Source organism: Rhea pennata, chromosome 6 (assembly GCF_028389875.1).
Source record: "Rhea pennata isolate bPtePen1 chromosome 6, bPtePen1.pri, whole genome shotgun sequence".
NCBI lineage: Eukaryota > Metazoa > Chordata > Aves > Rheiformes > Rheidae > Rhea > Rhea pennata.
In genome coordinates, this window is record NC_084668.1 from 19,373,227 (window position 1) to 19,388,074 (window position 14,848).

Sequence of the window (14,848 nt, forward strand, 5' to 3'; positions counted from 1 at the left end):
GAAGATGATTTCACTTAAGTTTCAGAGTAGCTTGGTTGAGTAGGAGTCTTTTCTATGTGAATTACTGTTATCAATTGATCTCTTATTTGCTCTGAAGACATACCACAATAAAGTACTATTTCTGTGAAAGCAGTAAATGGTAATCTCCATGCAACATAAGCTGTAATTTCAGAACATGCATGTATTTAAAAAAAATAAATAAAAATATAAGGTGCCTTGAGAATGCTGGCAGTTTTTACATTTGAAACATACAGATAGTGTGTGTGTGTGTGTGTGTGTGTGTGTATATATATATATATATATATATTTACATCAGATCTGCTTAACTTTACCTTACAAGCTTCAGATTTAGGAAAATATACAGTACTTTTGCATATAATGGTTAATTCCTTGTAGCCCCTGAGTCAAGTATAGAGGATTTTAATACAAAAAAGGAAAAACAGCCATTAAAAGCACTTACATTTTTATGTGAAGTAATAATATAAAAGTATTATTTCCCAGGAAGACCAGGATCAGAAACATGCCTATGAAGACTCAAGATTCCTACAGTGCTTAGTGAAGATTCTGGCAAGGAAGGGTGCCTAACTGGATGGAGGTAAGTTGTTTTATAATGCTGTGGGGGACACTCTGCAGACTGGTGACGTTCTTGTTCTAAAAAAGAAGCCAGGTTGTCCTCCGATGCAGTGTTAAGATGCACTCCACTTGAGAGGGATTCTTTGGATTTAAGTTCTGATTTTTTGAGGTCTAGAAATTGAGGACACTGGAAAGGAGAAGAAACAAAGTGACAATGTTTAGATAAGTCTCTTGTAGGTTCTTGTTTCTGCTGAAAAATAGCACATTCAGATTGTTATTGATAAGCCATGTTTGAAAATGAAGCAGTATGCTGAAATATTTTTACATGATACTGTACTTGATTTAATGTAGTTGAATGTGATTCTATTGATTCATTTGTAAGAACCTGGGAATTTTGTCTCCTCCTCAGATGTTTGTGGATCATCAAAATATGCATATACATCCTTTCTCAGAGTATTCCTGAGATGCAATCCAAGAGTGTAGATTTAAACATTCTTGAATCTGCAGCACTTCAAAACATAACTGTGGAATTGCATCAGTCCTAACATTATGACAATTTGGATTCCAGTCTAAGCACTCAGTTCTACTTCACTTTTAAACCCAGAAATTTTAAGAGAAAGTGTCCAATATGCCTAGTAATGCTTGCAGAGGGTTGCCATATTTCTGTCCTCACAGAGATACATGTATGTGCTTTGTGCGGGTGTATTAGTGGTGGGCTGATGCTTTTAAGAACTACTGCTGCACATTTGCTGCCCCGATAAACTTTATGCATGCAAACTGATGCCTTCAGGATGTATTGGACTTACTGTGCCCGCATGTGTTCTGGCATACGCACGAGGAATCTGACACATCCAAACACTCTGGATTTACTGGTCATATGCTGCATGATTGATTTGGGATTTCAAGACATGCAGCAGCCTGTTTGGAAATAACAAGCCATAACTCTGGCCAAACTATTAAACTCCAGAAATCCCAAACAAATTAGGAAAATCATCAAATTCTGTCTGAAATAAATTTTGGGGTGGAAAAATTTTATTGGGAAACCTAGGTTATGTAGCAGCTCTATGTGAGCATATTTTCAGTGGTGGTGATGGTTTTTAGCCCCTCCCACTTGCATATTCATATTGCCATTGTACTGCATCAGCTGGATGTCTGTGGCCTCAGGAAAACATAGTCGTGGTGTTTCTCAGGACTTCAAGAGGCTGGCCTATGGCAGATGCACCCCTGCTGAGCTGATGCTAGCAGAGTCTTTGTGGTTTAGACCCATGTCTAGTATTTGTCCCTTCTCCTTCATCTCTCTGAAGTCCACAATGATTAAGTAAATGCAACATTTTATAATTTTAAGATAATTGTTTGGATCCCTACAACCTGTAAAGAAAATGTGGTCGCTGGAACTATGGTATCAAAGTCTACTGTAGAGATACTAGACCAAAACAGTATTTCATATCTTTTAAACTAGTGATCGAGCACCTAGGTTAGTAAGCATTTCTTCTATCAGAAGCTAACAAGATTAAAAAAACTCTTTTGATCAATATGATCATACATGTACATACCTGAGATGAAGGACTGAAACTTCTGTCTGTTTTAATTGATGCTATAGGATGAAGTTTTTGTATCACCCGGATAGCTGGTTGCTGATATTCTACACCTGCAGTTACCATGCTATACGCAGGCGGAATGAGCGTTGACTGCCTTTGCAAAAGCTGCAGGATGGTTTGAATATCGGCAGACATTTGGGATTCAAGCCTAGGGAAGTAATATAAAATCAGTTAACATTTGGTCAAGGATAGCTATATTTTAACATACCGATCACAGATGCATTCAAGAGGGACTTGCAGCTTACTCATAAAGCAAGTCATTGCTTGTTATGACATGACCGTGTCTTAAATAAGAAAGAACAGAAGAGGGAGTACTGAGCCTTCCAAAGCTAGCTAGCTCTTTCCTTTGCAGAACATATTTGCATACTGCAAATCTGATCTTAATGCATTAAGAATGCACACACAATAAGAATGAATTCATTGCTGTCCTTTGTGTTTGCAAAAAAATTAAGCAAGGGATCAAGATCCTTAGCTGAAATTAACTGGAATACTAATATTCTTGTTATTGAAGCTAAATTGATTTTTACTGGCTGAGGATATGACACAGTATTTCTGATGTATCTGACAATTCTGACATTCTGAAAGCTAAAAGAATGCAATGACATTACTAGAAAACCACATTTGTGTTTTTCCACAGTTCAAAAAATTAAGATACTTTCAAGATCATAACTTAAAAAAATAATTCAGCCTAAGGTTCTTTACAATGAACATTTATTCAATCTTATTCAGACCTCGGAATTAAGATTAACATTTCTGATGTTCAAATTCCATTGCCTTTTCTTGTTTTTTCCTTTTGATGAGCTTGTGTATGACTTCTGAAACTGTTAAAATAAACCTCCGTGTTAGCCAGAACACTTGTGCTGCTTATGGTTTTCATACCTATATTGCCATACCACTGAAACGATTTTCAAATGGTCTTTCCAAAATCATTGACACAGTCGGCAGTGGATAAGACCTATTGTGCCTCCCAGCTGCTGGAAGGCTACAAAACACACTATGCCAGATCGTAATATGTATATACAGCCTTACATATTGTAACTCATCTCCTGACAGAGTCACAGAGTTTGTAAACAAACCTTTATGTCAGCAACCTTTAATGTTGTGAATGTTACAAGTTGGGCTTTCTGCAGCAGCAGAATTGATCCTGTGCTGGCAGATTTTTGCTTTTGCCAGGTACTTCACTGTTTGATGCTATTTTTTATTATGCTGGAGTCATCCATCATTTGTGTCACTTATTTTTAAAATGTCTATGAAATTAATCTGAAATGTACACCCAAAGGATATTTAGGATGCTGTTTCTTCCTTTACACAGAGAGGCTGTGGCATCAGCTTTTATGAAAGGATTTATAATAAAAAATAAATAAATAATAATAAAAAAAAAAGCTCAAGCCCTGAGGTTACAGTCAATTATGTCCTTCCCAAACTCTTGCTCAGCTCCCTTGGGTTTTTTGCTACTTGCAAGTATGCTGATCTCACATCAGCATGATGCTGATGCCACGGGGGAAATTACTGCAGCAGCAGCATTAGCAGCTGCCAGAGAGTTTCCCTCTTTGTGAATTCATCTTTGTGAATAGGGATTTAGCTTTGGAGGACTTTCGCCAACAGTTTTCTTTTGCTCCGAATTAGCTCTAAAATGGCTCCCATTTTACTTTGTTAGCACTTATTGGGGTGTTTCCACAGTATTCTTAATCAGAGTACTTCTAGTAGTCTTTATTGACCATCACTGCATATATGACTTCTCCCTCCTCTCCCCCGTATTCAAAACAAGCCCAGGTCATGCCACCTAAGGACAAACAAACAGAAGAACCTGGATGCTTGACTCAGAGTCTCCATGAAATTCAAATAGCCTAGAGAGGAGAAAGAGAGAGATCTCGGGGGATGTATTCCTAGTACAGAAGTTTTCTAGCTTTCTGTATCCATTTAATAATACAAGTGGCACACCAAATCTCTAACTTGGGATGGAAAAGATCGAGAGTAAGTGACACTGCTTTTTAGTCCAGCACGGTAGATCTGACATAAGTACAAAAGAATATTGCCTGTCATATTGATAGAGTAAGATTCATCTGGCCCCCAAATCCTGAAAGCATGAAAAGCTTTAAATATATGAGAAGAGTTACAGGATAAAATGATTTAATAAAATCCGTATCTTAGTTTACCAGCAGCAATGATATTCTCTCCCTCAAAAAGTTATTGAGAACTTGTGTAAGATTCTTGTAAACCCTTAGATAAGTTTGAGATATAACCTAGGTTTAAAGAGCTTAAGATTCTAGGAGAAGAAATGAAAGACTACATCCCCTGTTGCTGAGGATCGTGCAGATGTTTAGCAGTGTGACATATAAAGTTACTTAGATACTTGACTCTACTGTAATTAGAAATTATAGCAATTTAGGCTAACATGTTTAAAATGTCTTTTTAATGTACTATATTGTATTCAGAAATGAAAAATACTGTAGTTTGATTGGCTTACAGTAGATTAAAGAAGCAATATGCAGTTAACCTAGCTTTAAACTGATTGCTAAAATATACAGCACGGTATGCCAATGAAGAGCTACTAAAATATAATTAGGGCTGAATGCATGTCATAGTATTTGTCATGGAAAAATTTTGAAAGTAATGGAATTTCAGAGCAAAAATAATAAAAAAGCCACAGACCTGAGCATAGGGCAATCCAAAATTAGGTAAAATTATATGGTAAATTATAGTGTACGATAGATCAAAATTCTGTAACCATATTTTTTAGATGTCATAAGCTATGCTGCTTAGCTGCCAGCAAAGAGTAGTATATTAGATACTAAAAAAGAGAAGGAGAATGAAGAACCACTTCATTAAGCAAAGGTAGCTTATGCTCTCTGAAAAAGAAAGTGACTTTTTTTCTATTGTAGCAGGTATAAGTGTTTTGCCTTAGTATAACCCCATGTCTGCTTATTATAGAGACAATTGCAAAGAATTTAATTTGTCAAAAAGGGAAGATGCCTGCAATATAAATGCTGTCTTTTCAAAAGGTTTACTTTGTGTCTCCAGGAAATATCAGTACTTCTAAGATATTCAAAATGCCCATTTTGTGCACATGTAAATCTCTGGGAATCACTGTTAAGGCAATGACATTGTAGGAGAGGTGAAATTTAATTTCATGAGTTTAGGTGCTTCACTAAGGTGTCCAGAGTAAGAAGGCAGTTCCTAAGCTACCTATAGAGTCAACTGAGGAGAAGGGCTCTTCTAAAGGCAAGCTAGAGCAGCTCATGTGGGTCCCTAGAGGTAAGTGACATGAATATTCTGTCAGTGAATCAAAAATTTGGTACCCAGCAGTCCCAGGAGAAGATTTGCCAAGAATTTGGAGGGCTGAATTTATGCGATGTTCAGGCCACTAAAATTTCATATAGACACCAAAGTGATATTCCCATTTGGCATATTTTAGTACTTTTGAGCTTCTGAAGATATGAATGTTTTTATAAACTTCCTGCCCAAATAACTCCTCCTATAGCTTCACTAACAGCAATTGTATTATGGACCCTTTCATGCATATCTTTTGTTTTTACCATATCTTTGTGTTTACCTGTTGAGTTGTTCCTGAAGTAAATCTAGTCGATTCTCCACTTCCCCATATATAAAGTCACTTTCGGTTTCGCAGATGCCCCATGTAACGTGGGGTAATGCTGACCGACTAGGGGAGTCCTGGTACTCCCTAATGCTCTCCTGCCCCCAGTTACTTTTGTCAGTGATATCTGATGAAAAATGAAATAAAACAAAGTATGGAGAATTTCATTAATAGAGAATTTCATGTTGAGTCAGGCATCCCGCTTATTAGTGTTTCTCAAAACTTTGAAGGTTAATTTGGTACACAGGCATGCTGCCTGAACAAGAGTCTGTCTTCTTTACCACTGTTTAGGGAATGATCACATCGAGAACTTACAAAATTCTAAGATAATGATAGTAACATGCTAATATTTTGAAGCCACAGATAAACAAAGCATCTTTATCAAGTCAACATCACGGCAGCTCTGCCACTTAATGACTCCTATTTCTTTCTTTTTTTTTTTCTTTTTTTTTCTTTTTTTTTGCCAAGGAACCCCCAGTTTTTTCAGACCTTTAAAGCAAGTTATTATTCTCCATTGTAAATGCTTGTTCTAAGCTAAACATTGTATGTATTACATGATGTACTTGAATGTCTTTGATCGTTTGTTTCAGACACCTGGCTAAAATCCCCTTTCTTGCCCTTGAACATACTATTTAAAGAATATTTACATTTTAGCTTTTTTCCGTTTAAAAGGACGACCTGCTGCACTGCATTTACAGCATTTGCAATGATTGCAGTGCACACTGTGGAGAAGGTTCCCAGAGCTCAGCTAGCTGCCTTCCTTACCAATGGTTCTAACACTACTTGTCTTAACGAGCCTAGTGAAGAGCAGTATGCTTTCTCTGAGACAGAGGCCATTTAACACAAGCTTGCAAAGGGATACTATTTTCAAAAGGGAATTGATTTTCATTGATATAACTGTTAGCATCACTACTCTCCATCCTAGCCCTTACATTGCTGTGGAAAGCATGTTTTAGAGACTCTCACAGTTCTCTAAAACATTAGGATCATACTTCAGAGTTTCCTCTAGCTTGACGAATTTAGTCCCCGTTCTAATCCTTTATATTTTACGTGAAATATATAAAGTATAGAAAATTATACTCTCATATAAGAGAGTCCTTTATTTATCTCCTGCCCCTTGTAAAAAGTGTCTACTGCTGTTCCCACCCTGTACCAGCCCTGCCCAAGGTCCATCCTGCTTGTCTCTCCCAATTCTTGAGTCGCTGTTATCAAACACCGCAGCTTACTATCAAACATAACTGTGGGGAACTCCTTCCTTTTGCTCACTTTTCTGGCTGAAGCTATTTCTCCTTCCTCTTTTGATTTGCTTAGCTCACACCTCTGTGCATTTCTTAGTTAGTTTACATTCCTGGCTTCAGGCTGTTTTTTCCTGTTCATTAAACTCAGTGAAATGTTACAAATCATTTATCGTGAGATACATTAGTTGCACGTACCCTTATTTGATATAGAATGATTATCTTGCTGTAAGCTTCAGAGCCTACCAGTGACATATTTAGGATGAATAGTGATTTTTGTCTACATATATGTACCGCTCACCCTCAGCCTTTGTTATTCTGAGAAATTCTGTTGTTACATAAACAGTCAATAATTGCTTCATACTGCTCAAATTCAATTTCTCTGCTGTGAAAAAAGTGTGTTAAAACTTTAACACCTGTTTATATGACCTTAATGTGATTTGTACTAAAGTATTTGTAATTATTTAGCTACATTGAGTTGTAGAACGCATTAAATGTTCATGTTATTGTCATACTGCTGCTTCAACATATACCACTGGAGAAAATCCTTGACTGCTTGTAAGGTGGTAGCCACTGTTGTAGGAGCAGTTGGGTCTGAATCCCATATCCCTTGGTTGTCCCTGAATGCTCAGAGCATTCAGGGAATGCTGAAAGCTCAGAGCTTCTCCTAACACTTCCCTGTAATTCTTGGCACTGCACGCTGGTAACTTGAAATAGGTTACATTCATTTCACAATTCTGATTTTTTTTTAAGCAACCATAGTACCAGAGCTATGTTTCAAAGAAAGAAGTCAAAAATCAGAGTGTGGCTGACATATGAGAGGTTTGTCCAAATGCTATTAGCCAATTCTTTTCAAACACGACATCTTTGAGCAGTGTTGCTCTAAGTAAAGAAATAATAATTTTATATATACATATATGTATATGTGTGTGTGTGTGTGTGTGTGTGTGTGTGTATAAAAGGTGGTGGTGGTGGCAATGACATTTCCTGCTCAGATTTAGCGTTTCAAGTAGATTTATCCAGGAAGGGGAGCTCTCACTACATGACTCCAAGCAGAAAAGGAAGTCTCCTTTTTTTTAATCAGAGAAAGGTGTTTACTGTGTTATCTGATCTTTGGTTAGCAGGTGGTAGAAGGTCTCCTGGAGCTGTAGAGAGTGTTTGGATTTCATATGACATGACCTGATTTTATGCACTGATCAGAAGGAAGGGGAAGGAGATTTTATCTTGGCTACCCAGAAATCTATTCAGCTTCTCAGTCCACTTAAGCCAACAGAAGAAAAGAGCAAAATAGTGTCAGAGAAACATGTTGTTTGGATTTAGCTGACAAACATGGCTCAATTTTCAGTGTCCAAAGAAGTTGCAAAGTTTCACCAAAGTGTAGGGAGCAAACTTCGACAAATTCAGGGGTGAAATTTTAAACTATGCCTGTAAGTACAACGGATATTGTAAATCCAGTGGATTTACTTTAAGACAGTGAATTTGGGGAATAGAAATTAATAATATAGGCCATTTATATCAATGCTTTTTAATGTCCTGTAAATCCAAGTTGTTAGGTTTTCTATATAATAAATCATTTGGCAGAATTACGTATTTTCCTATGCCCTGGCATAGCCCAGGGAAATCACAGATGTACTTTGTCCCACAATATGTATTTGTAGACTATTACATTAAATATTTAATTTGTGACAAAGCAAATAAGTTGGCACCTAAACTGTAAAATACTTTCATACACTATAAGCAAGATTCCTGACTTAGCTCTTGTGAGATATCAGACTGTACTGTTCTAAGTGTCTTTTCAGATACTTCTAGGATATATGAATATCCTAGAATGGCCCCAAAGCAGTTACAATTTTATAACCAATTATGGTCTTCCAGGGATTGAAGAATCCCAGGCTGAGAACTAAATCAATAAATGTATAACTTGGTTCAAGAATCAATCTTATGGCCCAAATAGTGATCAAGTAAGAATAGAAAACAGCATTTTTCTTCACCATATGGGTTAGAAGCTACAGAAAAATTATCAAGTCTTCTCATAACACATAAATGATTTAAACAATGTTAGGAGCTGCATTTCATGATTATGAGAGAGAAGTTTATAGAGCTTCTGCTAACATTGCTAAATACCTTATTAATAGTCCTTCTATTCATGGACAATAATGACCAAAACTTAAACTAAAGATAATTAAATATATATTGGCCACAATGGTAATCAATTGTGGTAGGTTTACATAAGTTCATTTATATGCAGGAATTATAAACTACCATAATATATAAAGATTATAAACATACCTACATAGGTACATGCAGAGTTTATTTCAGAATTTCATTATGTTCATAACTACTTTTATAGTAAGTTGAAATAAATCTCTAATTAATAGCAGGAATGAGAATTTAGTTTAAAACATATCAATCAAATCTGATCTTACTTTATTGAAATCAAAGTTTTTATGAAAGTTTCAAGGAAGATAATGAGCTTTCCACCACATTATCAGAAATGCAGAGTTGCAAAGCAGAAAAGAGAATGTGGTCTTAATCAAAATATATAACCTTTAGGCATGCTAAATTTAGCTCAAATAAAATCTGTAATAGGTTGCCTTGGAAAATGTTGCTATAGCTGCAAGGGACACATTTCTGGCTACCAGCAGGGGAAAGGTAAGCTTTCAAATTGCAGTACATATGCAACAAGTTTGTATGGCTCATATTTACATGACTCTAGCCAAAGGAAACCAGGCTTCACATATTCATACCTTTGAAATCCATTGTTTGGTCTGATTAATTGTTAGGATAGTTTAAAATTACAGCTGAAAAACCTAAAGTTTATTGAATGATGGTTAAACAGTTTATTGCCCCAACAGGAAGCAAATTGCTGAGGAAAACAGCATTAAACACTGAATATACAGTTCTTCTTTATCGACTGAAACAATTACAATTTCAGCAAAATTTGAATGGTAAATTAATTTTTTATTAGTTTCCTTTCATATCAATGAGATTTTAGCGTATTAGAAGTCATTTTAATTATGTGATTTAACTCTATGTAAAATTAACTCAGATTGCTTAATTATTATTGATAATTTGTCATTAAAAAGGCCACGTCTTTGCTCTTGCATTTTACTTACTGAAGTCAAGATTCGTTCTGTGTGATGTAATGGCATTCCTGTTAACCAACTCATGCAGCAAACTGGGATAGCATTCTTTCAAGCTATTATAAATTTCTTTAACTTTTTTGTGCATTGTGAATAGGGAAAAAGCTAATTACCAGAAAACATTTCAGGCTATTTGTGTCCATCACTAGATTTCTCTAACTCTTGTCTAAGTAGGATTTTGTATTGTCACCAAACCCTAGCTTATCAAGCTGTCCTTGAGGGGCCTTTTACTACTTTGCATGCAGTTTTCATACATGAGCGTGCAAAATTGATGTCCATTACTGGTGGACAATTTTAAAGATTTTGTTTAAATGACTTTCCTAAGGCAATTCAGTAACAAGATGATTCATGAATGAAGACTGGAATAGCCTTTTCGAGGTTCTGTGCTCCAGTCTCACAGCCAATGTAGTAAACTATATTAATCCTCTTGAGAAATAATAATTTTTGATCTAAAATAGTTTTTCTATTCACCCTCTCATGAAACACTTACAAAAGTAATTACTGTAGAAAGAATCAATAGAACCATTCAAAAAATGACTTTTGGCAATCAAACCAAAAAAGATGACTACTCAAACTTTGCAAAATAGCATTCAACTTAATTACCTTTGCAAGAATTGCTTCTTTTATCAATAAGAATATCTTCTGTTGCATGAACTATTTCTTCAATGTCAACCTCTGTGGTTTTCCCTGTTACAGGTGGAAAATCAGATATCCCAGAAAACAGGGGTTTTTGCTCATCCTCAATGGATGACACAAAAGATGATGATCTACTTCTTTTCTCTTCAAAGTGTTTCTTAGTAGACTGATAATATCTGATGTTGTCCCCTGAGTGTTCAGGATCACTTCGATTATTCTCATTGAAATAACCTGTTAAATAAAAATAGTTGTATCCAATAACATGCAGTTCATGATATTATGTTCCAGTTTATTCTAGCTGAGCGTGGAGACTATTCTTACAGCAGTTAGGAAGTTCACTGTCTATTAGAATAACATTACTTTAAAGCCTTTCCTGGTTCCTGTATCAGAGAAGAGTCTTTCTTTCTTGAGTCCCAGGACATTTGCAAGTACATAGCAAGGATTTGTAGTCTATTAACCATGACTCATAATGCAAAAGGTTTCTTATTTCAAAACAACAAAAGTTTAATTCAACACAGCCCACATGTTTTTTTTTTCTCTCTCTCTCTCTCTTTTTTTTTTTTTTTCCAGATGAGGATTAGATTTGAGAAAACTTTATATTCTGAAAATAATGGATCAAAGTCTGGATACATAATAAAATTATTATTTCCTTTCCTCTTCTGATTTTCTACATTATTAGGCACTTCTCATAATCTTGACAGGCTAACAGTCATAGATGTCAGACTCAGTATCAGAACTACCTGTTTAAATTAAATACACATAACAGTATCTTTGCTGATTGTTCTTTGCCCATCTAAATAAAAGGCATATTTCTCCATGCTCATTACTATCATATCTCTATATAGGACTGATATGCGAGAGAGAAGCCCTTTTGATACAAAAAGAAGGAATTGCCAATCTGTCTTCCTGGGAGCATCTCAGAAATAACTTTCCAAAGAATTCCAAATTCATTAGCCTTTAAAATTAATTGCAATTCTCTGATCGTCATCCATTCTTCTGGGTAAGAAAAGTATATAACACAATGTCGTATATATGGTAAGAGTTCAGAATTAATCTTCCTTTAATTATATTCAAGTTTTGAGGTAAGGAACAGCAAGTTCAGTTCTCTTGGGAAGTGGCAAATAAGACTGTAAATTTAAAGCAGGGGCCATTAAAAACATGCATTATAAACAAATGAAATAAGATTTAAACTCAAGAATGATTATTTGTGAATATAGAGAACTCCTGATCTATCTTCAGCATAAATTTGAAGTTAATTTCAAATCCAGTGTTTGGTTTTACCTATTTTTAACTGAAATGTCAAAGCAATTCCAGTTCTGGTATTTATTTAAAACACGCTTTAGCAGGGTAGTCTCAACAACATATAAATACTGTAACTAGTTTGCATTAACTTCCTGGGGAGACAGCATGATTTCCCATCTGCTTTGTGATAATTACTAATCAACATAGTGCTGGAATGTCTGTAGTCTTTACAGACTGCAGCAGTGGTTAGTACAAAATTCAGTACATCTCATGGTTTCTTCTCTGTTTTCTGGTTACTACTTATATAGAAATGAAACTGTGGCCTCATCTAATCTTCTTTATCTGCATACAGAGAGAATACAGAACACAGAGTGTGCTGCGCAAGTCCTGACATCTGTGAGCAGTGAGGGCAGGGAACAGTGAACTGAATGAAGCCAGCATCAAGGTTGGTCTCCTGTAACTGTACCCTCTGGAGTCTCTAAGGGCAATCAACACAGCCCTGAACTCGGTTGACTTTCTTTGGCTTCTCTTAAGCAGGATCACTAGCTGTAAGTGTTACAGGTGATGCTGTGATACTGCAAAGGCATCAACACAAATGCAAGCGGACTGGCAGTGTAAGGCTCTTGGGGATGCTCACACTGGGCAGTTGAGTCTCACATTCTCTGCAATCCCATCTCTAAAATTGTACAAAAAAAAAAAAAAAAAAAAAAGGAAAGTGTCATAAGAAAATTCTAATGTTCTAATGTAGGTATCGCCTACGGTTTTTCTTGTGGGAATATATGATGAAATACCACACTAAAGGAAATTGTCTTAATAACTTACCACCATACTGACTTCAACCTGTAAAAAAGACCTTATAATGAAAGCTTGAAATTACCATTTTTAGGGTAATTTTTTATGTTCATGGGATTTTGTGCACTAACTGTAGCAGTAATGAGCACTCCATGGAATACAAGTCAATCAGCAAACTAATTTTAAGGGGAGATCATTTAGACTTTAGCAGTAAGGAAAAAAATTGTATAGAAGCTGAAGTACAGCATACTGACTTATCTGTCGTGTTCCTAGAATACTAAAATATCTAGAAACAAGAAGCTAGATTTTGCTTACAATTACAGTGCTGTAAAATCAGGGTAATTCAATTGATGTCCAAAACAATAGAATGTATTCTTTTCTAAATGCTATCTGGGTATAGTAAACACACTGGCATTAGAAAGAACACAGAGGTCTGAAGATTGTAAGGTCCTCCCTACAGAAATCGTGGGAAAAGCTTTTTTTTCATCAGCTGATTTATTTCAAAATATACATCTTTGTCTTTGGCACCATTGCTATATCTATTAGTCATCTGGTTACCTCCAGAAAATCTAATGTTTATCCTTTTAAAAGACTTTTATTTAGTGCTAGAGATTCTTATGTCTGGAGCACAATGCCGTGATACTCAATGACTAGAGTAGGAATTAAAAGGGAAGCTGTATTCTGCATTTGGCATTTAGCCACCTGATGGTGGTGCAAGCTCAGTGCCTCAGCACAACAGCTTATCAGCACCTCTGCAGCTCAGAAGAAATAAGTAATTTCTCAGTAATACTTTATTCAGAGTATGAATTTTCTATTGTTTTCTCCTTTTCCAGTGGAAATTTGTCGTTGGTTTGTTACGAATTTTTCAGTGAGAAGTGTTTTTTATCTCTGTGTGTATGTATGGATAAGTTCATTTTCTATCACACAGACTTGAGCTTTTAAAAGGATTTTTTTCTCTCTTCTCTTATGTTTCCAAACTAAATATAATCATTAATACCTCTGCCTCCTCCTTCTATCCTGGTCCTCCCTCCTTCCTTTTTAATAAGGCAAGTTTCACTGTCTGATTCTGATTGCTAGAAACAGTGTTTTCCTGAAGCTGATTATTCTGTAACTTCCAGCTTTACCAAACACATTTACAAACATCATTTACACTTTTTATAGGACTCGTTTTACCTACTATGTGTTTTGGATGTCTGTCAATTTACACAGTCAATGTCAGCTGACATTTGCTCTCCTAAAAATTCCCAAATCTTCACAGTAATTACAAGAAGGTTTGTGTCCTGCTTCTTGCACTTGTATCGGCAATGGAAGGGAAGAAACCTGGGTTGTCATATGGGTAAAGATATATAGCTATGACAGACTCACAGAAATACTAGGTTAAAAGCTTGCTTGGTGTGATGACTACCAGAGATCAGACAAGCTTCTCTTGTGTGCCATGGTTAGCCTGTAGTAGTGAAGTTTTGCGTTACTCAGAGAATGGCAGTCTGCACGAGCTACTTACTCTTAATGCACTGCTCTGCTGCAAACAATATCGGTGAAAGTGTCAGTAATATATTAAATGTGGAGCAGCATATTTTAATATTACTGCAATTTCATTAACTAGAATTTGTCATATTTAATCAGTCTAGCTATCTAGCCTAGTGCTTCAGAAGAAGGCAAATTTTAACTCTCTTTTTCAGCCATCCAATAAAAAGCCCCATAATATGCCTAGACAAATTCAATTTTGTATAGGAAATGAGGTGAATGACTTCCTCACCCCCACAGAAAGCAATTTATATCCCAAACTATGAGACAGATAATCCTTATCATTAACATGATCTGCATAACTATAAATCTGTTCAGCAGACGTGACATTTTCCAACCCCTTTGAAAAATTCTACCATATCATCTTCTCTACACCAAGTATGTCACTTGGTAAGGAGAACTGCATATTGTGACTTTGATGGAGACACATGCAATTGCTGAAAAACAGTCTGCAGATCTTTAGATTCCTGACAAGTATGTTGATTCAAATGTTGTTAGTCTTTCTTGTCT

The 14,848-nt window shown here is 35.9% G+C and overlaps 1 protein-coding gene across 1 annotated transcript in view; it reads right to left on the bottom strand.

Moving 5' to 3' along the window:
• Positions 1–490: 490 nt before the first annotated feature.
• The window catches only part of KCNH7 (potassium voltage-gated channel subfamily H member 7), a 229,548-nt gene continuing 215,190 nt past the window's right edge, over positions 491–14,848 (bottom strand). The window contains exons 13-16 of the mRNA XM_062578534.1: positions 10,748–11,011; positions 5,725–5,893; positions 2,127–2,319; positions 491–760 (exon numbers count right to left, since the gene is read on the bottom strand). Coding sequence (XP_062434518.1) covers positions 491–760; positions 2,127–2,319; positions 5,725–5,893; positions 10,748–11,011 — 896 coding nt within the window. The remainder of the gene's footprint in view (positions 761–2,126; positions 2,320–5,724; positions 5,894–10,747; positions 11,012–14,848) is intronic.